Source organism: Nyctibius grandis, chromosome 16 (genome assembly GCF_013368605.1).
Source record: "Nyctibius grandis isolate bNycGra1 chromosome 16, bNycGra1.pri, whole genome shotgun sequence".
NCBI classification, from domain to species: Eukaryota; Metazoa; Chordata; class Aves; order Nyctibiiformes; family Nyctibiidae; genus Nyctibius; species Nyctibius grandis.
In genome coordinates, this window is record NC_090673.1 from 4,483,855 (window position 1) to 4,511,779 (window position 27,925).

General features: G+C 40.5%; 1 protein-coding gene across 1 annotated transcript in view; it reads left to right on the forward strand.

The window, feature by feature from the left end:
- AK8 (adenylate kinase 8) overlaps positions 1–27,925 on the forward strand; it is a 68,218-nt gene that overhangs the window by 37,822 nt on the left and 2,471 nt on the right. Inside the window, exons 11-12 of the mRNA XM_068414023.1 lie at positions 3,212–3,353; positions 27,679–27,759. Of these exons, the coding sequence (XP_068270124.1) occupies positions 3,212–3,353; positions 27,679–27,759 (223 nt within the window). The remainder of the gene's footprint in view (positions 1–3,211; positions 3,354–27,678; positions 27,760–27,925) is intronic.

The following is a 27,925-nucleotide window of genomic DNA, read 5'->3' on the forward strand; positions in this document are numbered from 1 at the left end:
GAGCCTCATTCCCCCAACTTTTAGAGTTGGAAACTCACACAAGCTTATGTTGAAAAGGAATTGATTATTCAAAGATCTTGTGCTTCATAATCTACTTAAAACATGTAGATTGACGGTCTCATCAGAAAAGCTCCAAATTTTACTTTGCTATGTAGCCCATTGGGTCATGCGCTTAAGGCCAGGAGACCTCTGCCGTTACTCACAGACTGTGTGCCCCTCCAATTACAGGTTATTAATTTGCCTTACATTCAAGAGACAGTTCCACATGAGTGAAAAGCAATACCATACTGCAGAGTTCTTCATTACCTGCTCTGTACCACGGCAAAATAAGAATAATACTGATTTCTTTCTTCCTTTTTTCTCTCTTTTTTTTTTTTTCTCCCCTCTGGTCTGTGGAAGATATTTTACAGTTTTAATGCATCTGCTTTAAGTGTGACTGTTCCTGTTCAAGGGCAGCTGATGTACTTTGTAATGCCACTGAACAGCCAAGGAGCTGTGTTCCCCTATTGTGTTGAAGTGATAGGTATGTTTGCTAATCAAGAGGAGAGCAGAGCTTGCTGTCTGACTTGTTTATGTTTTATTTCTCACCATCAAGCTTTAGAGGGAGGCACAGAAAATGTGTAAGCATCTATATTATTCAGTGATGTATATATGTACATGAGTGTACAATCTCAAGTGTGTTGCTGATATCTTCTAGTCAGTCATCGCTGATATTAGCAAGGTGTCAGGGTTACCACGTAGCCCCAGTATTACCCAGAATACCCCAAACCTGCCACGCCATTAGATAAACTGTTAATTAATTGTCACTGCACCTTGATTTTTTTCCCCTCTTGTGATTGCTTCAGTTTTGTTCAAAAATAGTGACCAAAGTGGAGGATTTTATCATCAGGATTCACAGAAGGCCTATGGAAGTGATCAGATAGAGATGCTGCCTGGTTCCCATCACAATTGCTTTTAAATTTTCTTGTAGACTGTAGTGTTTCTCCTTCCCACATGCAGGATGGAAACAATTTGGCCTGTGGAACTGGAGAATCTCCTATGATCTGCTGGAAGCTCAGCAGCACAGTGTACTCACTTATTTCTCTGTGCCATTCCTGGGACTTTCAGCCTCTGCCCTGATGCCCTGTTCATCTCACAGGGATGTCAGCTCTGGCAGAATTCTACTTTAGTGCAGTTTTACTCATGGGTTTGTAGGTTTTATTCCAATCCCTTGCAAAACTGTTTAAGCATTCTGAAAATGTTTCAAAAAAACCCACGTAATTTGGCGTCTTTGTAAATCCATGTTAATGATTCCAATAGGAATCATGGTAAAGTAACATGCATCAAGACAGAAAGTTTAGTGCTGCAGCCAGAAATTCAGGAGTACAGGATAAATCTACAGGTCTTTGTATGGAATACATTTTGGGGAAAGAGAGGGTGGGATTTTTTTTTTTTTTTTTTTCCTACTAGGATGTCTTGAGTTTGTGTTAGTTCTTGTAACCTGGAGGGTGGGGAGAAGAACTGCCCTGCAAAGAGCACTGAAATTCTCCTGTTACCCCCTCTATGCCTGCCTCCAGCTCAGGTCTTAGATAAGTATCATCTGTCTAATAACATTTCTGCCTGCTGCTGCACTATTGTATAGTTAATTTTATGAATCCCATTTTTAACGGAATGCCCAGTTTTGCATTGTCATTTTGCTCTCTGTCAAGTGTCTGTTTTTATTCCATTCCTTTTTTTTCTTTTAGCAGATGGAGCATATTACTCTCCTTAACTTGTGTTTTTTTTTTTATCATGTGAAGTGTATATCCTCAATTAATACACTAATCTGTTCTCTAATTAATTCCCTGCGGTTTTCCTCCCTTTTTGCTGGTACATTGAATCCTGAGTACAATTCTGTAAACTCAGTAATTTGATTATTTAAAGAAGAAGTAATGAGTTTCATGATAGAGGTGTAAGGCTTTAGGAATTGTTAAATTTCAGGAAGCAAACGGATTCTATTATTGTGGTTTAAAATCTGCTTGTACCCAGGATATAAATGTGCACTGCTAATAATATGGTCTACTAAAATACGCATTCCTGTCAGCTAGTCCTAAAGCGAATTGCATTGTTAGAAATCTGACGCGTACTCTCTCCTCCAAGCACTTGTTGTTGTATTTTTGTATGCAGATGCGATGGCAGGGTGAGTATCAAAACATCAACATCCCATGATGTGGATTTATGTAGTGTTTTTTATCGCTTGTTTCCAGTAGAGGCAACAGTGTATTAGACATACTGGAGAAATAAAGAGAAGGGACTCTCGTTGCTTCTTGAAAATTGTTTTGGCTGTTTCTTTGGGAAGTAGCTTGAGGTGATTTTGCTGACCTTTCTTTGGGGTTATTTGACAGTAAGCCCAACACATTGCAAGAGTCCTTGGAAAATTTATAGTCACTCTTGTTGAACCTGATCATTTAATTCTTCTGTAAAAAAAAAATAAAATAAAAAAATTACAAGATACATAAGTTTAAGTATCTTGATTGAAATGTTTTACTTTATGAAGGCTATAGTGAAAATATGCAGGATATCTCCTTGCCACTGTGTCCCATTAAATAGAATTTTAGAAGCTGCATAGTAATTGTAATCCCAGTCAGCATCTTGCTGGTGTTCTCTCTTGCCCTAACGAAAAATAGTAATAGAAGAAAGAGAACTTTTATCTCTAAAATTAGGGAGTCATCAATGCAGTAACTACAGTAGTTGAAATACATTTTGGAAATTTATTTTAAGTTATAAAAGCTTCAAACATTTGGGCAAATTGGAGAGATATTTCATCTAGACTGCTGTGGCAGAACCATTATCATCTGCTAAGTTAAATACAGAATGCTGTTTTAGAATTTCTTTTACACAGCTCAGGTTGTTATTTTTGCATTTTGGTAAGATTGTGTCACACGCTTCGTTGGTGACATCAGCCCAGTATGGCTGAGGGAAAAAGTACATTGCAAAATTATGTCAGCATCAGTTTTTACCAAATACTTTGCTTTAGTCCTACAGTTCCTTGTGAGTTTGGGGGTTCCATGATAGCACAGTAACTACGCAAAAGTCAACAGTAACTCCTTTTTCCAAAATCTGTCAATCATAAATGGGAATCACTCTTTGTGGTTTAGCTCCTGTAGCAGTCTAACCAGAAAAAGTCATGTGTATCCTCGTTAATTGCAGACTCAGCATACAAAATAAATGTCATCTGTTTAATCCTTTGCAGTCCCAGACAACCTTGTTATGAAGATCCTGTCAGAACGCCTAAACGCACTAGACTGCATGACCAATGGTTGGGTGCTTTCTGGCTTCCCAAGAGACATAGAGCAGGCAGAACAGCTGCAAAAATCACATGTTGCTCCAAACAGGTAAGATATAAGTCTAGCAATCACGACATTACATACATGAAAAATTTGTTTATGGAAAGATACGGATCTTTATTGACATCATATAGGCTGTTGCATCTTATTTGTTTATTGCTTCCTTAGCTAGAAGAGGGGTCTTGCTCCTGGAGAGTAGGAAATAGAGCACTGGCCTTACAAATCCTCCAGATGGCCAGACTGTGGGATAGAGAAGAGGTTTGTTGTTCTGGTTATTTGTTTGTGTTGCCTCTAAAGGCGAACCATAAGAAAGGGATTAAAGTTTGGATTATATCAGAAGGTGTATTTTATTTGCAGCAGGAGGGGGGATCTACATCGTCTTTCTTTAGCATTGGCATAATATCATGGAAATATATTAGTATTGTGAGGAGCTCATTATGAGACTTTTGGGTTTTGTGAAATAATTAAAAACAACATGAGAATTATATTTTATTTGAGCTATAATGAAGTGTTCAGAAATGTAATATAAGAGAAATGAGCATCAAAAGAGAACTGTTATGACTGCCAGGCAAATAAAATAAGGTTACTCTTTACAGCTGGTCCAAAGGTGGTGAGGATTTGAAATGCTGGTGTACTCATCAAAGCTGAGAGGCTTTTCCATTCCCCTCCCATGGGTTCCTGGTTCAGTCCATACCACTGGCTGACACAGTGGCCATTCCAAAGGCATACACTGGAAATGTGTAGTCTTTATGCTTCCAGGAAGCTTATTCTTATCTAAAAAAGTGGAAAAGGTGTATTACCCACATAAGTGTTTAAGTTGGCAAAGTTACTCTTCCTGTGTCTTCTGGGTGGCTGCCCTCAATCCCCTCCCCACCTCCCGTACAGGGTATAGTGGAAAGATGTAAACGGGTAAGACTGAACTGGAGAGAGAAAAGAGGAGAGTGAAAAGGGAAGGAGCTAACAGTCATGCTGTCAAGGTTTAAAAATGAAAGTATGTGAAAAGAGCAGTAGCTTTATTTATTAAAAGTAAGACAAAATACATCTCAAACAGGAATCCATTTCATGAAAAAAGGGAGAAAGAATCTTGAAATTTATGCTAGATTCAGTTAAATAGCATTTCCCATGGATTATTCTTCATGTGCATTTAGAAGGTAAGTCCTGAGTCCCTAAACATGTATCTGAGCACCTGAGATCAGTGCGAATACTCAAGTGCGTGCCACATGCTCCTTTACAGAATCAAGACCTCATCAAGTGAGGAAGAACAACTCGTTATAAAATTGTATGTGTGGAAATTTGGCACTGATCCATTTGCTCAGCTTCCATTTTCTTTTAAGAGCTCTGCATGTTCATATCTGAGTTAAGAATTTGGCCCCTACTATTTTATACAGGGGTTGAAGTAAGGGACAGAAATAGACATCATGCTACCTGATTGATTTTGGAGCTGATATTTTCCATGAAACTGAAGTAGTAGGTATATAAGGGAGAGAGGGTGATTATAAACAACAGGACATATTGCAGCATAGGATAGCAGGGCAGTAATTCAGTTTCAGTTGTGATGCTAGTTATAAAACACTATCTGCAGAGGTGGTGTTTCTGACATCAGGAGAAAAACCTGATAGAATTATAGCCCTGAAATCAATCTGGGAATAGGATGCAGAAATCTATAAATCAGACACAGAACAATCTACAAAGTCTCATTTTTAGGAGGGCTCTGTTGATGAAATTAGATTAAAATAAATTTACATATATATCAAGTTTATTATTAAAATCTAGTCACATCAGTAAACAAAATTATTTGTGAAAGAGTATGTTACTCTGTGTTTTGAACTCAAAGTAGACCTCTTTGGCTGATCAGAACACAGAGTTATTGTGTGCCTGTCAGGTCACAAATCTATTCCTTAGAGCTAATAAATGGTTAGTGTTCAAATACTATGTTTTATCTGACTCCCACCTCATAAAGCTAGTACACATAATACTAAATTATACAGCATTGAGCAGGATCAGTCTCCTGACTCCTCCATCTTATGGAAAGAAAAACAAACCTAGTAATTGATGGTAGAAAAGAAGGAAAATAAAGTTATTTGAAAACAAACAAAATGGGCTATAAAGTTTGTTAAAATGTAATAATAAAAAAATTCATACAGCATCAGCCACTGCATCCAAAGAACTGCCCTGGAACAAAAAGGAAAATAATTCATTTTCCACTGAAAAAGTAAGGTACAGGGTTTTCTTTAAATTGGAATTTGCAGTAGAGCGAATTTTTACAGACTGGTACAGGAAAAACCTGCCTGTATCAGACAAAACCTGTCTACCAAAGAACTGCTCTTTCTGTACTCAGAGAAGACATGTATTGCTTTCTACGTTCCTCCCTATGAAGCAGTTACTGCTTAAGTGGACAGGATCTTAATCGTCTTGAACTGTGGCAGCCTTTAGGGCAAATAAGAAGCTGAATCTATTAGTGGTCTCTCAGCTATCGCGTAAAAGAACACCATTAACCACTTAGTGCCTACGGTAAGTGGGAATTGAAATACAATTACAGGTTGGCATCTGAAGCTCAGAACTACTAACGCGAAGGACTGAAGTCAGCTCCTCATCCAAATGAATATAAATAGGTATTTTAGCTTTTTTTATTGTTAATGCTTGAGCAACAGTAAGAAATATGTAGTATAGCCATGGACAGTTCTAATACACCAAAAACTCCGTTTAATATCTACCAAAATATTTCTTATCTCCTGCTCTCTCCCAAACTTACAGTTAAAATAAGATTCAGCAGCAACAGTGTCATCTGTTGTACATCTCTTGTCATTAGCTTCAGCTGGTTCATGACCAGCTGTCTGCTGGTTCCAGGCCAGCTTAAGGCAATCAGCAGTTTAAGGATTCCCTGAGCCAAAGGGTCATCTGGACAACTGTCTAATAGCCCATTTTCCTTGACTTTATAGTCTCTATTTCAACACTCTACTTTTGGCCTCCACCAAATCATATGGAGTTTCACTTTTTCACTCGGTGTCGTATGTAAACACTTCACGGTATTTTTCCAGGTTCCTTTCTTCTGTTGAGAAACAGTTATAAGTGTTCCCTGTTCATGACTCCTAACTCTCTTGATTTTATAAGCCTCTTGTGTATGCCTGTTCAGTCATCTCTTTCCCAGGCAAAGAACCTTGGTCTGTTTATCCTTTCTCTTCCTAGAAGTCATTTCACTCTTCTGATCATCCTGTCTCCCTGTTCTCTCCCTTCTCTAGTTATTCTAGCTGTTTCTTTGCAGAGGTGAGACAACCAGAACTGCATTCAGTTTTGAGGGTAGCGCTGGGTACTGGATGTATATATATTAACATTAACATTTTTTTATTTTTGTCTTAACTCCATTACTCATAGTTGCTGATATTCTGTTAGATATTGTTGATGGATTTGGAAGAATGTCTTGTGTGTGTAGACTATGGTAACTATACAGTGTCTCTTTCATTGAAAATATACTGAAAAATCACAAAGTGTCACAAATCTCAACTGAGTGTGTACAAACTCAGCAAGGAGCCTAAAGACCCTTTAACTCAAGATCTCTGTAGTTAAAATTGTAGCCAGGTTTGCATTAGAGTTCTCCTCAAGCTGATAAAGCAAGCCCTTTGATCCATGCCAATGGCCTCTGCTGCTGAATGTGTCCTGGGATTCCCAGTTCCTCTGTTCCATCATTTCCTTTGGTGTTTTTCCATCTGATTTGAATCCAGGGTCGATTGTTTTACATTTCAATATTGATCAATTATATTACAGTAGTATCTACAGACAATACAAGTGGACAGACAAAGCTGGGCAGAGGAGGGATGAACTCGAGGATTGACCTAACAATACATATATAATACATTTCAAATACCCATTTTTCCAATATTAAAGTTTTTTCTTTCCAAGTAGAGAAAATAAACAGCACTAGCTTCTCCAGTGCGAGTTTTCCAGCAGTGTTTTATTTAGTCTTCAAAATGATGTGGCTGTATCCCCAATTATGTCATTGTTTTACATAATATATTTAAAGTTTCTTTTTCATCACACTACTAAGAATCTGTATTCAAACAGTTTAGGATAATGAAGTTCCTAATTTATAAGGTAGAATCTGTGAATATGTTGAAAAAGGGAAAATCAGAATGGAAAAGAAGAGTTAGGTTTGGGTTTTTTTTAACTATTTGGTCTTTACATGGGGCTTTCATATTTCTGCAGCTGATCCTAGTGTGGATTAGGGATAATAAACAGCCTATTAATGGAGGCCTGAACTAGGAAATGGAGTTTGAATCAGCAGCAAAATTCAATGGCTGGCGAAGGTTAATAACTCCATTACGAGCAGCTCTATTTTTTAGCCGTTTGAAGAGCTAGGTGTTAGCCTTATCTTACTCCTCATTAATTGAGCTAATAGAACCTCTGTGACCCTACCATGCTGCCATTATCTGAGAGTTTACCAGACATGGACTGGAATACTTATCACTGAATATGTATTCCTCAGATTCATTTTTATATCAGAAATATTTTTGTTAAAGATTGGCTTTCTTCAGGTTTCTTTTTGTCTTTTCATTTCCTTGCTGCCTTCTGTAACAGCTACATATTTGGAAATTAAATGTAAATGACTTAATTAAAATCCTATCAAGGAACAAGCTAAGTCCCAAAATAGTTGCATCAAGGAAACATAATAGTGATTGAATTATTCTGACATGGAAAAATCTTACAGGGCATTTTTAAAACTTTGGCCTAATTTAAATGATGGATATTGTGTATTTATAATAGATGTGTTTTTAATTGATGGCATATAAAAATCTGATGAGTAACAAAGAAGAAATGTTGTCATTATATCTTCTTATTTTCTCCTCATTTTCAGAGGAAAAAAAAAAAACACAACAGAAAAATGATGTGGTAATCAAGGTACTAAATCAGTACAATAAAATATGCCTGCACCAGGGAGAGATAGAAACAGTAGGAAAAGTCCAAGTGACCTACGTAGGATTTGGCTTAATTTATAAAGAAAGCAGTAAAAATAATAGGCAGACCAATTCTCTGCTTCAATCATCCTCATTTTTGTCTCTTCTGATTAGAAACCAGCTCACTCTTACCAGAGCCGTTATATGGTTGCTGATTTACTGACTGTTGTCTTCACTAATGCTAATTGGTTTCCCTTTTATTATCACTTTGCATATCAGTGCTCCCATCTCAGCTAGTCTCTTCCTCCTGACTGGTTCTGTAAAAAATAAGGGGCAAGACAGTGGGAGCTAAAGGGGCAGGATCTTCTTGAGGTCAGTGGTATGCTTATAAAATAGAAACATGTTTGGGGAAGTGTGTTTTGGGCGATGAATTCTTATTTGTCTTCCCCACTGCAATGAAGCCACTCGCCCTCTTAGCTATGCCGACTATACATCAAGTACATGCAGAGCCGTGCTCGGAGGGAGCAGAACACCCTGGCCAAGTGATAAAAATTACAAGGTTTTTTTTCCCAACCAAAATCCATTACAGATTTTGCTTACTGAGCAAAATGATCAAACCTTCCTCTCACCTGGACTGGTGAATGACTCTGCTGCTTCACTGAGTGAGTGGGATCCGTTTAATCCACAGTTGCTACCCCTGTAGCCTTTTCCAAGCTACAATAATTGAGTCATTGTGTTATCTCTTGATGCAAGTGTTTGGAGACTTACCCTGTTTATTGACAAGATTTTAATTAAGTCATTTACCTTTGTTTCCTGATCATCTTCTATTGCAAGAGGCATCGCTGAGCACTCCATAATGTGCAAAATATATCAGGGAAGCTCCCATTACCTTATGTGTACCAGCTGTGCATAAAAAGGTGTACGTTGCTCTGGCATGAAGGCTCTGTTAAGACCACAGGCTACTTAAATGACACCTAATTCTCCACATGTAGTGCAAAAAGCTGCACACACACAATCTCTTGCCCTACACAAATCTAATGGAAACAGCTCCTTAAGGAGATTTCTGAGGTTTGACCATTGGTGGAGAATCCTTATTCTCCGTTCTCCCTCTCGTCCTTAGTAGATTGTGTTCTCTCTTCCTTCGTAACATAACGCTAATCCAAACAGGATCTATTGCTATTAAATAATCCAATAGATAGAAAATTGAATGATTACAGTAAAAAGATTATGTCACTTCTGCTGCACCTTCGGCCTGACCTATATTGGTACCATAGGAGCCTTTCTATCTTGAGGAAGGGCGTTAATATGCATCTTGAGCCAACAATAGCAAAACATCAAATGCAGTTTTAAAATCCTTCTGTGGGCTTTCTGTAGGATGCTGCATTTGCTGTCACAAGCTTATCCTGCTCCAACAAGAACAGGAGGTATATTTGGCTTCAGTTGTGGGAGGCAGTATTATTTTTAGAAGTTACCTCATACAAGCTCCTTTTGATGGCTGGAGTTTATTTGGTGAAATCCTGGATACAGCAATTAAGGAGATCTCTGATCTCAGCGAGCTTCCTAAGTCTCCAGGAAGAGAAAGAAGAAAAGCTTCTACTTCTAAGCCAATATTTTTATTTTTTAAGGACCTAAAACCACATGCATAATCCTTTCCTCCTCCTTTGCTGCTGAAAGGAGGGATATTTTCTGCAGTAGCTACCTCTCACAAATGAGGAGACACATGTAAGTTCTCACATACTTGCATTGAAAACCTTTCCTGTATTACTCAGGAAGCTGAGATGAAGGGTGTCCTGTGGTCAGTATGGGGAACCTGCACTTATCTATCTTGTCAGGGGAAAATATGTTGATCTGAGAACTGCTTGAAAGAAGAACCAGGGTTTTAAAATCCTAATTCACAATGACAACTTCATGGTACCAATGTCTACAAATTAACAAAGGTTGTTCAGGGCATTTGCCTGAAACAACTTTTGGTTAAGGAATGAAATGAAACAGTCATGGGAAATTGAAGTGTTATCACTTAAATAGGAATCAAGTCATGTAACCCGTGCTTATCCCCTCTGAAGTCACTTTGCTTTGGTGACCAAAATGTGTGAACAAAAACCTAAGAGCATCCTTGAGAGCTCACTGAACTCACAGACCTGGGTTCCTTCGGGTCTCCCGGTTTGCTCTCCATTCATCTTGCTCTCCATGACTGACTCTCTGGGTTGGGATCCAGCAATATTCAAATACTGTTTGAGTGCTGTAACATCGAACCTGAGGGGCCATCCTGCAGCTCTCCTCTGAGGCTGTTTGGTATAGAGTCACTTTTAACTAACAATTTTGCTAAGACTGGTATGCAGGCAAAGATGTAGCTTCACGCAGTCACGCACCATCAGTGCATTTTGTGGAATGTAACGTTGATTGATCTCAGCAGGGTAAAACATGATGTGCTTTGTCAATTCTGAATAGTTCTTCATGGACTAAAGCAGTAATTTTCAAAATTTTACCTTAATTTCCTCGGTAGTTCACACACAAATAAGAACCGTATACATGCAAGTCTGATTTTGTCGCATTTAGGAGCTTTTTGTAAGGAAGATACTGGTTTCCAGATCTGACTGGAACCAGAAAAACTTTTGAAAAATAACTGAGGGAGGAAAACTTCAAATATAATAGTGTGGCAGCATTTTGATTTGCATAGGGTGAGAGAACACATACAGATAAAACTGATGAGAGTTTTGCATGTGTGAGAGCTGTGGATGGAGACACTTGGTGTCTGAGAAAGCACGAGAGGAAGAGGGGGGCTGTCCAGTGTTGTCAGGTATCTCACATTGTGTTGGTCTCTTACCATTTACTTCAGCAGCGTGGTAAGAAAAGTTGGCTGAATATTATTCTGAGTAAATGTAGAAAGGTCACCCTTACATCTGTACAGGTTAAAACTGAGTTTATGAGAGTCTGTTACTGCATTTGCTGTCTGACATTGAGAGCACGGGGGCGGTGCTTTTAGAGGAACTACATTACAAACATAATTACCTTTGAACTCTGTGATTACTAGAGTTCAGGAATTCTGGAGTAAAAATTTAGGACAAGATTGTGCCACCTGTGCTCTGATTTAGTAGTCTCTTTGGGCCTGAGACTAATCCCAGAGCAAGCCATTGCTCAGAGCTAGTGTGGCTGGCAAAACTGGCCCGTACTGAAAACCCCGTGCAGAACAGGCGTTACGCTGCTTTTGTTTAGATTCTCCAAGCTGAAGATCTGGGAAGACAAGTGCATCAGTCTGTAGCAAATATAATATGGCTTGGGTGATTAAAACTGTCAAGTAATATTGCATATTGAATGGAGACTAGTTTGTCATTACCATGAGGATTAGGAAGTGTAATCTTCATTAAAACATCAGTGGATTTACTGCTGTTTGCCTTGGAACAAGATATTTGCTCAGAATTTTCTAGTAAGTAAATTTAGCAAGTGCAGGGCAATTTAAGAGAGCGGAGCTGAATACGGTCCTGGCTTATTCTGCAGGAAAGGTGTAGGAATGCTGCCTTATGGCTGGCAGATGCACTGGATCTGATTCTATTGGTCTGGATCACTTGCAGTCACATACATGTATTAATCACCATCGCTTAAATTGGCTTCCTTTGGCTCAGGTGTAAGTGGTGACCCAGTGTTTTTGTGCTGTGTAAGGTTCACATTTTCTGTTCCTAAATCCATTATGTTTCCAAAATTCTGTATGACAGAACTCTGTCCTTTGTAAGGCTTGAAATACATTTTGAGTAAGGCTTTTATCTGTCCCGTAGACTTTTAAATGTTATCCTTTTCTAACATGTGCTGTATTTCTGAGCTCAGTAAGACCACTATCATGCTTTGCATGGGATAAAAAATATATTTTAAAAAATTGTAGTCTAATATTGTTCTGATACGAACGCTGATGAATATCCCACTGGTATGCACTGAGTGAACGATCCAGAGGACAGTCTGTTCTTTTGATATAACTGACCAAAGATCAAGGGTACAGCAGGTTAAAAAAATAATTGTTTCATTTAACCTTCGAGTAAATGCTGCTACTTTTGTGTACATAATTTAACCTGATTCAGGCTAAGTACATAGGAAGAGTTCCTCCTCACATACTTGCAGTGAAATCAAAGGATTTGTATCAGCCATGAGTTTGCCCCAAAGTTAAAGAAAACAAACAAAATAAAGAAATCATGTGATATCTTAAACCCTTGACTCCTTTGGACTCTACAGATTGACATATATTTTTCTTAGCAGTGTTTGCAGTCAAACACTGAATTGTCAAAGCAAAGTGGTGGGTATGGCAAACTTCCCGTATTTTTGTAAAGTTTACTTTCTGCTTTCAAAAGTACAGTTTCCTCACGGAATTCTGACTCCAGTTGTACATTTCTAACCTCCACGGATGAGACTGCATAGAATTAATTGGTATAGGAGCGAGCCCTTAGCTTTCATTCACAGAATCACAGAATCACAGAATGTCAGGGATTGGAAGGGACCTCGAAAGATCATCTAGTCCAATCCCCCTGCCGGGGCAGGATTGCCTAGACCATATCACACAGGAACGCGTCCAGGCGGGTTTTGAATGTCTCCAGAGAAGGAGACTCCACAACCTCTCTGGGCAGCCTGTTCTAGTGTTCAGTCACCCTCACCGTAAAGAAGTTTTTCCTCAAATTTAAGTGGAACCTCCTGTGTTCCAGCTTGCACCCATTGCCCCTTGTCCTGTCAAGGGATGTCACTGAGAAGAGCCTGGCTCCATCCTCTTGACACTTGCCCTTTACATATTTATAAACATTAATGAGGTCACCCCTCAGTCTCCTCTTCTCTAAGCTAAAGAGACCCAGCTCCCTCAGCCTCTCCTCATAAGGGAGATGTTCCACTCCCTTAATCATCTTCGTGGCTCTGCGCTGGACTCTCTCTAGCAGTTCCCTGTCCTTCTTGAACTGAGGGGCCCAGAACTGGACACAATACTCCAGATGCGGCCTCACCAGGGCAGAGTTTAAAATCTGTTTAAAATCTAATCACAGCTTGAAAACTTGCTGCCATTTTTTTGTTAAAAATGTTACTGCCAGTCCATTATACTGAATCCAGGTTTTTATTAACTTTCTGTTAATAAATAGCTGAAATGCATTTTGCTCAGTGACTGTTAAAGAATTCTTGTATTCCAGTTCTGTAATTCTTACAGTAAGTAGCTGTTACTCAGAAAATCATCCAATAAAACACAGCAAAACCAGTGATGGCAGGAGGGAAGCTCGGACATAATGACAAGGGAGAACTAGGAACAGATTCCTTTCTTAAAGTCTTTCCTATGTCCTCCTTTGGCTGTATATTTGCATTACAAACATTGGAAGTTCAATCAGTGCAGCTTCCAAATTGTCCCATCTGCAAAAACTCAAGAGTAGCTTCCTCGGATTTATTAAGCATCATGTTGTTTTACTGCTAAGTGTAGGAGAGCTCCATAGTCAGGCTGAATATTTGGGTTTAGTTCCTGCCTTGTAGGGAATTTCTCCAGCGGTTCCTAAGTTTCTCATCATGCTGTCTTCCTTCCCCCCACCCCTACCTGACCCTGCTAGAGATCTCAACTGTTGTTTTACCTTGTTGGTGTTTTGTCTATATTTGCTTTAACCAGATGCCCCTCTTTGCATGCAGCACTGGGACTCATCCCCTCTCTCCTATCAACAATAATTAGCCTTGTAAGACTAATGGAAGAAATCGTGTCTAATTACCCTGTTGAAGGCCCAATTATGTTATTAACATTTGTGGGCTATAAGCTAATGATGAGGAGAGCCTCTCATTTGCATAGCATTAAGTTAATTGAGCTGGAAGCTATGGGGTGGATAGCAGTGATGATAGCAGGATTCTGTTACAGAATGGATAATGATGACCGGAGCAGGACGATTCACCTGACAGGTTTATTAATTAACGGCTATCTGATTACCTAAAAGAAATGGCAAGTGGCAGTCCTTCTGAAAGAAGCTGCAGTATTTTTTTTAATGAAAGATGCTGTATGACTGCTGATATTCTGGGGTGATTTATGGTAATGGCAGTGTAAGCTCTTTACTGGAAACCTACACAAAAACCTGACTGGGTTCCTCCCTGCCCTTGCAAAAATGTGCTGTGAAGGTCTGATATTTCTAAATATGCCTAAATCTTACACGGTGCATGAAGTAGGGCTGTGCCAGTGAATTTGTGTGGTTGCATAAACAGTGTATTTTGAAAATCCGTAATTGTTATATAATCTGGGAGCTCTGCCCTTGGAAGAACCAGAGGATTTGGAAAAATAAAAAATCAAAGATGAAGGAAGTAATCTGGGAGCACAGGTCCTGGAGCCAGCTAACAGTCTGCTCTGTTGACTGGCTGTGACTCACAGCTGCCAGCGAGAATAGAGAGTCCCATCAGTTACCACCGATTGAGGGTGAATTACTCCGTGTAGCTGTGGACACCTGTGTGATGTGTAGCAAGTAGGAGAAGCATTTTTATAACATTTACAAGGAGCATCTTCCTTCCAGCACGTGATGGTACAGAGCCTAATGTCCATAGTTGTGTAGAAATTACCTAAAAAGGTTGTTCAGGAAACCTAATGCAATGAGTAAATGCCTTTGCTGGAATTTAAACCCTACATCCTCCTGGTCCTCATTAGCTTTCTGTAATCACTAACCCACGCAGTCAGTGTTGGATAAAAATATTTTTACTGTATAAATTAGTTTTTCTGTGAGGTGTTCTGTAGTTTGCCACAGTACCTTGCTGTATAAAATAGACAAACACAGCATCAAGCCAAGATCTGATAGATCAAGAATTATGTATTTAATTCGGAGTTCTGTATAGAGTGCTCATAAAAGCTTGATCATGATAGAGGGGCCAATAAACATTTGGGAACATAAATATTTCTGTAGGAAATGGCTTTGTGAAACATTTAGTTGTTGAGTAATAAGAAGAACAGAGAAAATCAGAAGAGTAGAAATCTCTAGGTACTAATCTGATGAGTTATATATGTTGCAATGATAATAATGTTGAGAGAGAATTTTTATGGGGCCAGTAGCAACAAATACATTTGAGTCCTGCACTTTTTACTGTCTTCATCTTCTTGTGCTTGCCCCACTTGCTCTCTCTGCTGCTCCAAAATTCAGCTTTAAACCTAGAAAAGCAGTGGTTGAGCCCTAGAGGTGCGGAGCTACTCCTCTGTTTGGACACGAGTGTGTAAGTCCTCTGAATTTGCATGAGCTGAGTGTTTTGAACAGACAGGGCAAAGCCTTGGAGTCTCAGGCCGTGATCTGTTCACTAGAGGAGAGGATCCAAATCTACAAACGACCAGGCAGCGTTTGTTGTCAGGGATGGACTGCAAGGGGAAATAGAACCATGTGAGGATTTCAGGGGAAATGATTCTCTCTCTTTGTCTTTCGTTTTTCTGGAACATCCATTACTTGAGTATTTAGGCATCAGTCCAGCCAGACAGCACAAGGAAATATATTTTAGAAAAGCACATATCAAAAAGTATTTTAAATGGCCAAATTGTAGAACAAAACATTCTGGCAACACAGCTGGTGCTCTTGGCAGTCTGTAGGCTAGAAAATAAAAAGAGAAGCTGTAAGAAAATAAAAACAACCTAGGAATAGCTAATCAGGTTAGAAGTGATGTTTGGGCTGCAAGGATTTTGAGGGCTGTAGAGAAAAATAGAATAAGATTAGAAAATGTTTGTCCATCCTGTATGACAGATGTAGGAGAAGATGTAATCATTTGTTACTTCTCTTTTTTTTTCCTCTGAAAACAGCAGCAGCAATGAGCTGGCAGGCACAGTGAAATGCAGTTAGCAAAAGTAATGGGAGTTGAAAGTTTGACCTTTTGTGATGGAAATTTGATATGAAAAAAGGGGCTTTTGATAATTTCTCTCTCCAATCAGATATGGGAGATGTCTTGATCCTGTTTCCTCATTTGCATGCTGACTGATCTCATTTGAAAACCCAATCATTCAGAAATATTGGGACGTCAACAGAAATGTTACAAGCAAGGAGCTGTTTTATCTGAAAGGTCGGCAGGATGTCATCTCTTGTTTTTCACTCCAGTGGCCTGATCTCTTCTTCATGATTCCATGTTTTTATTGGCAGGATAAGTTGAACATATTGAAATGCAAATAGCCCTTTCCACATTGAACCAAAATATAGGAGGTTTTTTTCAGTATGATTGATTGTATCCAGGGCACTTCAAAAGCAACAAAGAAAATATTTGCTGCAGTGCCTCTGATTTCTTGACAGTGCCAAGTTCTGATGTTTGCTGTTAGCAATGATTGGCAGAAAGTGAGTCCTGGGCTTGCGTCTCACCTCTGCTTTTTCCCCACGTAAGACCCACATTGATGCAGCTCGTTGTTTCTGGGACCAGTGCGTGAGGTCATTTAGTTTGCCTACATGGACACACACACACACACACACACATACTTTGTTGTTATCCCAGGTGCTGAGCGTCATAAATGTGTTTAATGGATTTTACCAAATTGCAGGTGTGTTTAATCCAACAATGGTATAATTCAAAGCCTACCAAGATCACATGTTGGCTTTCAACTGTGTGTGTAACTGTCCAGATGATTATCTGGCGAGTCAGATTTCAGATCCTAGGCACTGCCCACTTAGCTGAGTTTAGGATCAACTTTATCTCCCAGACCTCTCTATTTAACCTTTCTATTTTCTAGAACAGGCAATCCAATTTCCATTTTACTCAACCACACAGTGGGTTAATGGCAAGTTTTCCTGCTGTGTAACTGGTGTCATTATCTCTTTATTTCGGAGACTACCTATTAAACTAATGGCTTAAGCCAAAGTTTTGCATTACTTAACCCAGAAGCGAGGAACAAACTAACAATATATAGTAGTTCTGAATAAAGGAAATTATTTAAAATTATTCTGGTTTTGGCATACTACTTTTTTAACATCAGTGTCAAGCTAGATGAGAAATCTTTTTTCCTGAGTATCCCAAGATTTTTTTTTCCCACCTGTTTCTCCACCTAGACAACCCCTCACCTGCTATCCGAGTGCTGTCCTGGGCAATGGGACGTTCAGCTCCTTCTTTCTGGGGCTTCTTAAGCTTGCTCTGCTTTTTAGAAAAAAACAAATATTCACTGAATGTAAGTGAATATTTGCCTCCCTGGTGAACACATGCATCGGACTGCAAGGATATTCTGCTTTCCTGATGTGATGTAATTCTTTATACAAAACAGAACAGTTCCAACAGGAGGGCAGAGATGGATTTTCTTAGTTTAGTGTTGTGGCGCTTGGCTGGGAGGTGGTTCATAACTGGAATGTCAAAGTGAAGCTGGCACGTTTTGAAGAGGTATCCTGAGCACCGGCTGTTGGCTGCCCCTACCTAACACCACCTTTCTTAACACTGGTGTGGTTTTGCACAGAGTTTTGCTTCTGGCAGACCAGCACACCCTCTTGTTTCTCTGGAGCGGGCAGATTTGGAGAGGGGATTTCATGCTCTGCACTGTAGGGTGGAGCACGTGAGGAGGAGAGGCACATCCCGGGGTGTCAGTGAGAGCACCCCGCAGGGACTGCTTGCCAAAGCCAAATCCCAAAGGGAACAGGTGTGAGGAAAAGGATGAACCAGATTATAAGCTTTACATAATAGGGTAGCCTGAAAGTCATTTGCTTGGTGTTTGTACAACACTTGGAGATGTAAAGCTCTAAGTTAGACTGGAGGTCAAGATTTACCATGGTGTTCCTCAGGTGGGTGACAAGATACCTGATTGGGCATGCACAGAAGTTTGCAGTCTTCGTCACTGAGCTACAAAAACAGTGTATTTACCCAGCTTGTTCTTTATTCAATAGATTTCAGGGTCTAACCACAAGTTAGTGCATGTTTTTGTGATATTTATCTGATAATACCTAATTTCTTCAGCAATACATGTACTTCTCTATATGGGTTGGGAGTTTCATTGCCAGAAGAGCGTGCCTGTTTTTGACTGAGGACAGGAATACTTGACTGATAGGCCTCTTCAAATCAAGAGAATCCGTTTCATCAAATCTTGTGGCCTGTCAGCTGGGGAGGAGTGCTTTGTAAAGCAGCACAAATGGTAAATTCCCCCATTCCTTGTGTAATAAACTGAAGTTGTTGGCATGACTAGCTAGCACGACTCAGCAGCTCTCTGAATTAGACACTGAGCCTTCTCCCAGATGGGAAATCAACCTCCTTCATCTCTCATGTATTTTAGAATATCGAATCATGTAAGCTAAAACACGGTGTATTATTATTGATAGCCACAGCAATCTAGCTCCTCCTTGCTGGATTTTTTTAAAATATACTTCCCTCTCCACCTTCTTCTTTTGCTCCTCAGTATTAAAGAAAAAAATGCAGTTTACTGTACCAATATTTTCTCTGCAGTGAAGTCAGCATAGAATATTAGTGTCCAAAAAGTTGTAAAACAAAAGACTATCATATGTTGCACCTTTTAATCATGTAATTGCTGAGTGACATTTAACTCTGAGGCTTTAAGTTACTCCTTTGTCAGCCAGCCTTCTCCTTCTGCCCTTCTCATTCCTCCCTCCTCCCGAAGCAACCTGCTTTTGCAGAGTAGTGCTTTAACTACACTGAAGTTTGGCTGGGCTTCTACATATTACAGCAGCAACACGAAAGCAAACAATTGAAGTATTTGAGAACAATGAAATATGTATGGCTATCTGTGACAGCCCTATAAAGCAGAGCAATTAGCCGCGTAATCCGAGAAAGCCAAAGCGACCGGCAGCCCACGGTTCCCTATTAGTTAAATGCTTTTTGTACGTCCTCATCCCATCAAATCAACTAACACTTCCTTTAATTGGTTCATGAATTATACAGCTTGGCTGCATTATAATTTAATCATCAGTAAACATTCCTGGGGCCCGCTGTAAAGTGTATAGCGCTCATTAATTCCTTAATTTCAGCAGATGGAAGGGGAGATCGGATGAACGGTGGCAGTACAGAGCGCCTTGGGCAATGGAAGAAGGAAAAAAAGGTGGGGGGCCGTTTAGGTTTTTTAAGGGCTGTCAGAAACTCAATCTGTGAGCTGTCAGCAGCTTGGACCCGCTTCCCCCCGCCTCCCCCTGCCTTCACCCCACCTACTGCTGCAAGTGACTGACGGATTCATATGGAGGCTTGTCAACCCGTCTTTAAACATCAAGCCAGCGGGTAAACCAAGCCCAATGTAAATTAATTCTTGTCTTACGGGCCCCCCTTTCTCTGTCCCCATGAATATTTCATGGCGGGCAGCATAAATATTAATTCTAATAGCTCTGCACAGTGGTTATTATTTCTGTTTTATGACAAATATTCATAAAATATTCAGGACCCTTTTTTAGAACATTTACACACTTGATTGTGAAATTTTCCAGCTTCCTGGGGACACAGTAAACATATTGGGGTTCTCTTGATGGACTTTTTTCTCTCTTAATTAATACTATGCCACATTAATATTTAATCAGATTTAGTTTTCTTTTCCCCAGAAGTGAACCCTATTACATTTGAGGATTTATTTGACAGTATTTAAACAGGGAATTTTTATTCCCTATTATGAAATTGGTTTCCTTTGACACATATATAAAATGACACATTATAATCCATTCTTTTATTCCCTCCCCTTGCCCCCAAATCATACACTTTTTTGGTGTCAATTCTTTTATTTATTTTATTTTATATACCAAATATCCTACCCACAGCACAAGTTAGTGTTTAAATGATGGGGGTGGGGGGAGTTTAATGTAGCATTTTATAGGAACGCTTAAGATTAAACATAATTTACTATAAATTTGATTCCATTTATTTAATAAGGGAGAAGAGTATAGGTTTCCTTGTTAGGAGCAGGAGGTACTAAGGAAAAGCTGCAGACAGGTAGCAAAGGCATCAGTTCTGCTATGAGTTTGCTAGTGCTTAACCCTGGAGTTCTTGCTCCACTCAAGATTTGCTTTGCAGAATCTAATTATTGCAGGGGAGGGTTGCAAGCATCTAAGGAAACATGACTGCATTTGGGATAGCGGGTTCAGGTTCCTGACCTCGGGCCGCTGGGGCTGCAGAGGCTTTCGATTCTCTGCGAGGGAGTTTGATTAACCTTGCGGATGGTGGAAATCGTGCGAGCCACATTACTCTAAAGCAGTGCTGGCTGCCATCTTATTCTGTGATTCATAAAGCACCGCTGGAATGAACTCCAGGGGGAATGCAAAGATGCTGGAATAACAGCTGAGAGTAAGAAGGAGCAAAGAATAAAAATGAGGGGAGAAATGTAAAGCAGTTTTGAACGGAGGTACTAATGCATCCAAGCCACTTATTACCTATGGAAAAAGTTAATATTGCCTTCTCAAAAGAAGCTTTAAAAATGCATTGAAGCCCCTGGTATGAAAACATTTGCTCTATATATTTGTGCCTTTCCCTGTGCTGTGTAACGTTTACACAACCAGTAGCTCTTCAGACCACTGTCGCGTGGAGTGGCTCTCGCTGCCAAAAGGCCTGGGGTTCTTCGCTGGTGTAAATCTGCGTGATGCCAGTGGAGCTACTTCGCTTTATCCCAGCTCGAGATCCAGCCCATTGTTCTGTAAAACAGACAGACAGTGCTACCCGGCAGGGCTGCGCCTGTTCCCCCTGCGTAAGCTGGTCTGGCACCCGCTGAGATGCTGCTGAGATACCAGACTGGTGGGGTGGGACCCTGCCACCTCGGCTGTCTGGGCTGTTGGAGTCTGAGCACATCTAACTGGTGGGTGGAAAACATCTAACAGAGTCATTACTCTGCACTGCTGGTGAAGGGAAGGAACATCTGCAGCTACGAAGGATGTTGTTCGTCTCGCTCCCCTGGCCAGAAGCCACGTCCTGGGAATAGTGCCCCACTTAGCTGCCTTTTGTAGTTATTCGACAGAAATGCATCCATTTGAAAAGAAAGATCCAGTGTCTGGAAATAGCTTGTCATCACATGAATCATTATAGGAGCTCAATGAGCAAAACGCTTGTGCCGATTAACCTGTGTTTTAGTGTTTATGCAATGTATTTTCCCTTATGGTCAAAACCTAGAGGGTGAAATTACTTCCTAAAATAGAATCAAACATCTTTCATCAGAAGATGATATCCCAGCATTTGAAAGACATCAGTGAATAAAACCTCCCAACAGCTCCTTCCATAAATAAGAGATAAGGATCGTTTCATCCATTGCAGAGATATACAGAAGCAATATTTAGGGTAGGAAGTAAACTCAGATCCATGTCCAGCCAGTAGTGCAGCCTCAGAAGATCATTTGTAGTCTGGTTACCCATGGGCAAAATAGCTGGTTTATAGCTGCATTGAGAGAAACCTGAACAAGACTGGGAAAAAGGTAGATGGGATCTATGTAACCAGTTTAATTTTTAAGAGGGGATTTGGGGATGCAGAATGTAATTATGGAAATATAATGTGCTCAGGATCCTGTGGCTGTGCCCGTAGTTCTTGAGAAGAGGCTTAGCCAAGGTTTCAGGTTCAAGGTGTCTTTATACTATAGGAAAGGGAGCATTCTTTAGGGGGGCTGATTGATCCAAGTCAGGTATCTCTGTCTGGAAAGTCAATAAAGACAAGATGACCGGGGTTTTAGCTGGGATGAGTCACTTGGATTCCACTCTGATCTTCCTTGTGCCTGTCGACTTGAACCGCTAACTTGATTTGCCACCTTGTGATAATTCAATGGTGCTACTCAAGAAAAAGACCTTTTTGCAATGCAGATTTTGCTTGTGTCCTGGCCAAGCCTGCCATCCCACCCCGTCTGGCTTGTGGTCCCTGTATGATGCAGAACTTTGTACAGTTTTACGCATTTTTGGAAACTTAAAACCAAAAAATATGGTCAGTTTTAACAATAGGTCTTACAGCTTAGCTGAATTCAGGACAGTTGCTAGAGATGGTACTTGTCTCTCTGCCAGTTCAGACCATGATGCCCCCCAAGGCTTTTCCATCCTTTTGCAAGAGCTCTGTTACTTCCTTCTCCGCCTGCTTTGGCTCTGTTTTAGGAACCAAAGGGAGGAGCTTGCATTTCTGCCAGTGATCACATAAGGATTTTACCTGTGGTAGCCTTTTAGAGAGCTCCTGCATCCATACACTCCAACAGCCTCATCTCTTTTTCATCTTTATATCTCAATTACAGAAATTGTAGCCATTGCGTTGCCAGAACTAAGTCATCCAGGGGAGTTATTTTCCATGGGGAATCGTGCCATAGCATCAGATAACACTGTATTGATATCTCTGTATTGAGTAAGATGTTCTGCACCTTACGGAAGGCTCAATTTTCTAGCCTTGAATTTGACATTTTCTATTTGTCTACCTGGAAAAGAGCGTAAGTTTGTGTCCCTTCCTCTCCTTCCCCTTGCTTGCTTTTGCTCTCTCATTCCCATTCTCTTTTGCTCTGATTTAGCTGGGGTTCTGACAGAGTTCTGCCAGCAAAGTTTGCTGTAACTTTGAGATTACACAGGCATCTGATCTTCACATTCTTTTTTTTTTTTTTTAAAGCAAACTGATGTGGTACGTTGTAAACTGCCAGGAGCACTTGCTAATTTAGTAGTTAATGGCAGTCACAGAGAGTGTTTTTCTTGCCCCTGGAGAGGTTTTAGAGACAGCTGGGGTAGATTTGCCACTATCAATTATGCACAATTTTAAACAAGAATTGGCCAGCAGGGGCCTCTTTTTTTTTGCAGAGTGCAGAGCGTGAAGAATGGGAATATGGCAGCTGGTACCTGCCTACGAGGGAGAAGATATATAGGAGTCAAGAAAAATAAGGGAAAGATTAATAGCTTACTATTTTTAAAGTTGCAGTTTCAACTCAAAAGTTTAAATGCTATATTCAAAGTGGCCCAGTGTTGTTTGGTGGTGTATTTTTTTTAAATTCAAGCATCCCAAGTTTATTGCAAGGCCTGATCTGGCCCTGGTATAGTCACAAGCAAGTCAGTAGTCTCTTTTTAAAAGCCAGTGAGGGAGTCAGGATGCTGTCTCAAATATCAGGTTACATCACTTTTCATCCTTAAATGAAAACAAGGTATGAATTCAATTAGATTTAATGGTATAGGTCAAATTTCACAGACAATAATTTTACAGAAATGTCTTGGCTTTGGACTGCCCTCCACCAACATCAATCCAGACCAACTCCAGGTAATGGGAAATTCCAAGGATGAGAATCTGACCTAAGTAAATGGCTCAGGTCTAGAATAGTCAACATCTGGATCCATCTAGGTCAGCCTCATAAACTAGCTATGTTTAAATGACAGGACCAAAGCCGGTGGAAGGCCATGGCTTACAGGCAGAGCTTTAGTTCTCTTGAGATGTGAAGGCAGCTGGCAAGGCAGCGGAGCCACCCTTGGAAGGTGGCTGTCAGTGCGCAGGAGGAGCGTGCTTTAATCCCTAGCTCAGTGATATGAGGATTCAGGCGCACAGCATTTGCTTTTCTTATGGCAACACTCATAATTTTTCCATTATAGGTGCTTTGAGTCAGTGACATTATATCCACAAAACAGGAAAACCACCACCAAAAACATTCTCCTGAGGACAACTCTGAGCACTGTCAATTGTTAATAACTTGGATTAACTAGGTTGGTGGCCATCTGGCACAAATGCAGTTCAGGATTAGATGAATGCTGTTGTGTAGGTCAGAAAAGCTTTCTTCACTTATCGTATGGTTGTGACACAGTTTTCCAAAAACGCTATCTCGTGGTCAGGCGTGAAATAAAACTCCTACCACCCATACTTCTACCTTCTCCTCTCTCCGTTTGCGAAGGGAAGCCACCAGGATGCCCTGGTGACCTCTAGGATCTTAGACAACGCTCTGTGAATAGTCAAAAGCCAGAAGCGACTGGAATACCCTTTTGGAATGCCAGATGGCTGGTAGGAAAACGATGTTATATTCCAGCTGTTAGAGGCCTCATATATTTCATCATCATCCAAGGGCGACTAGTTCTTATTTGACTAGGTACACAGTGAAGGTGTCATCAATATTATTAATTTGGTGGAATTTAATCCCTCTAATGTATCTGAAAGCTGTAATAGATTAGATAAGTGACGTCAAGTACAGTGAGGAAGAGGCAGGATTGTGATACAAGATTTTTTTTTTCCTTTTAACGATTGTGTTCATGGTTTTATTCCCTGTGAAAGCTAGCTGACAGGACTGGACCTTCTCTCACATCCCTCTCCTGGGAGAGAGAACAAAGGAGAGAGGACAGAACTTTGCTTACGAATCTCTTGGCTTCAGTCCTGCATCTAGCAGCAATGTTGCCACTCAGTGGTACTTAGGGGGACATTTGTCCTCAGAGACCTGGGCTGAGAGGCTCTACCAAGTTAAACCCAACAGAGCACCGATTTGTAACTGGATGGCAATGATTTTTGGTTGCTGCTAGGTAGGTGCTGAGTCCATGATGCAAGAGTGAGGATTCTTGGTGCATCTCTGCCCAGCCCTCCCCGGTGCTCACCTCACGTTGCTGCTGATCAACATTACTCACCTGTTGGGGAGCTGAACTAACAGCTTGCCAACTCTGAAAGAGAAGCTGCGCTAGATGCTAATCTAGCAGTATGATGTAGTATACTTTGATATGAGGCTGTGTTTCCTCGCCTCCCTGTCTACCAATTCCTATGACATCTGTTTTGTATTTTGCCTTGATAGAAGTTGTGACACATTACAACATACAAAGCCTGGCTGATTCCTGAAGCGAGCTTTACAGAGGATGCGTTTATGTGAAAAAAAATTACACTCGCTATGTGAAAGGGGCCAAGCTCTGCTTGGAGATGAATCCTGTACTTGTACGGAGTTGTTCCAGTTACTGCTTTAAATGCTGGATCAAGTTCATGGATGCAGCCCTCTATCTTATGAGGATTTCCAAAAGAAATCCAACAAACACGTTACCTAGACAGTTGTAGGGTCAAGTTTGTCATGGGATCAGAGTCATAGCACAGAGGGCGGGCCATGGGTGACATGTTGCTCAGAAATACCTTGAGGAGCTGAGATGTATCATATACCCAAGGCTAACACTTCAGAGAGAGTGCATACATATAAATAGGCTTTACTCCTGTGAGTAAGCCTCCTGGGGCTGCATAATAGACTGTGTGTGGTATGTATCTCCTTCAAAATGATAATAAAGCTTGCTAATTGGAAGTATTTTAAGTCTAGACGGTAGTTCTGTCAGTGTTTTTCCCCTTCATCTTTTTTTCCTGCTTCTGAACGATTTTAAACTGACAGCCCTGGGAGTGTTGTTTTCTCTTATCTATAGGAGCTGTACGGTATGGCAGGGTAAGGCATCCCACCTTCCACTGGAAGGACCACTGGGTTAGGAGTTTGTGCTGTTGTATAGTACATTCTGTGTGTGCTGTTATACAATGCATGTGAGGAAAAAAAAAATCCATATTAGCAGGGATGTCTATACTCTCCCACATCTTCCCCCTACACTCTTCTTTAATGGTGACACCAGACTGGATAATAAGAAGCATCTTGTATAAAAAAGAAGGGAATCTCAGACAAGGCTTTCAGAGTTCATTTTGTTGGCAGCTTTTAAGTGGAGTTTTTTAGGCTTTTCTGTTTCAAATACCATAATACTTTTTGAGTTAGTAACTATGAATTACGACAAGCTCTCTTGATATGCCAGGTTATAATCCTTTAGTGGTTTTGTTTATTTCAGAATATAATAGGAAGCCGTATCAATTATCATGACTGTATAAATGCTGTTCCTCTCTACTAGAATATTCATCTTGAGACATATCATCAGATGTTACCTGTTCTGACAATCACGTTTTTGTGCCATTGTTGGGCAACAGAAACAAAGAAAAACAAAATGTTCAGAGTGTAAGGGATAAAAGAGTGTTGAAACTGTTGTTCTTTCCCTGTCTTTGGAATCTCCGAGATCTTGAATGTTTTATTCCTGGCTGCTGTTTTGTTACCGCAGTGTGAATAGAAGTCATTATCTGTAAACATTTGAAAAGAGAGATGATTTTCATAACTTTAAAATCCTACAAAGGATTCTAGTAATCTGCTATGTGCATGCCAAGGTAAAGCTCAGCCTTTCATCTGGTCTGATCCCACCCAGTCAGGGTAAAACGTTCCTTTGGTGAATGTCTAAAGCATACAGTATCTTTTGTGTGAGGCAGACAAAAACGAAAATAGGAAGCCTGGCCTTGAAGGCAGCAGCAGGAGAAGGTGTATTATAAAGAAAGATGTATTACAGCCTTCAGGCCATGCTCCGTTGGTAAAAGTTTATTTTCATAAGTTTTCAAAGGAAGCCTTGTTTCTTATTTTGTTCTGAATTAATCATTGAATGTGATCTTTGTCCAGATCTGCTTTAGCCTCCAATAGCTGGGGGACAGGGGACACACGTCTGCTCATTCTCAGCAGTTTGTCGAGAATTTCCCGCTGAAGAGCTTTTGAACTAGAATATAAAATTAACAGAACTGTTATAATGAACCAAGGAGGAGTCAATGTGAGATGGGCACAACAGTTTATACGCAACAGGGTAATGTGGCTGAGGTCAGTGGTGGTGTATATTGTTTTCTGGTTCTGCATCCTTGCTTCAAGGATGCTGTTGTGTAACCTGTATGAAATGAGTTGGCAAGTCCCACTCCATCGTCTGGCGAAAAGCTGTTCATAGCATGGAACCCACCCCCTGACACTGAGGGTCTGACTTTTTTAGATGCTGAGCAACAATGTCTTGTTCAGACTCAATGGGAATTGCAGATTTTGATCTTAAAATCACGCATTAATATTTCCTCTTTAGCAGTCTCAACAGCCAGGCTGACTGTTGGGTGGGTTATGCCGTACTGAGCTGCTTTCCGTGCCCTGACGCTGTTCTCTGCAGATCAATGCTGACGGAAGGGACGGGGAATTGTCAGCATCGTAATGTGGCACGTATTAAGTCTTGTTACTCATTCTGCTTTAAAGGATTCAGGACAGGAGTGGGAGACAGGAGGACTCACACTGTGGGGCTGTGTGGAGGGGCAAGGGCAGACGAAGTGGTAGTGGACTAAAACAGCAAGAGGAAAATCCCTTTCATGGGCACTGAGTTGTGCAGTGCTGTTATTAGGGCAGAATGCATAATACGGGCAGAAAAGCTCTTTTTCTGTCCTTGACAGGAACAGCAGCAATTTTTAATTTACCTTTTGCAGAATGTCATTGTGATTGTATTTGCTAGTTGGGTTGAGGAGCTGGATCCAGGGGACATTCAGAGGTAACTGCTGGATCGTGAGCAAGCTATGACAGACCGTGATCGGCTCCAGCTGTATTTTGGTCACTGGTGTCCACACTGTATTGTCCATTAAGCCCTGTCAGCACACACAGCACCACACAGACTGTGTGTCAGAGAACTTCTGCCTTGATGAGCTTGAAGACTAAAGAAGATGTGAGGAGAAGAACCAGAGAGGTCCCCATGTTTTCTGATGCCACAGGTTGGAGTGATACTGTCACTTCCACGTTTCTGTGTGCCCTTCGTTTGGGTAAGGATTAACTCATACTCTGAAGGTCACAAGTGATGTTCTCAAGATGTTAATGCACTTAATTGTTATGTTCTCCATAGGGTATTTTTCTTTAATATCCCCTATGAATCCATCATGGAACGACTGTCTCAACGGAGGACTGATCCCGTCACTGGGGAAAGGTTAGCACTCATGTCTGATGTTTAACATTTTTTAAGGCTGTCAGTGAGATGAAAGCACCAGACAGGCTTCATAGAAATCTAAGGAAACTCAGGAATATTGTACTCTTGCTTATGGATTCCTTAAAAGAAAAGTTTAAACTTTCATAGCTACTCGAGTACCAACCCA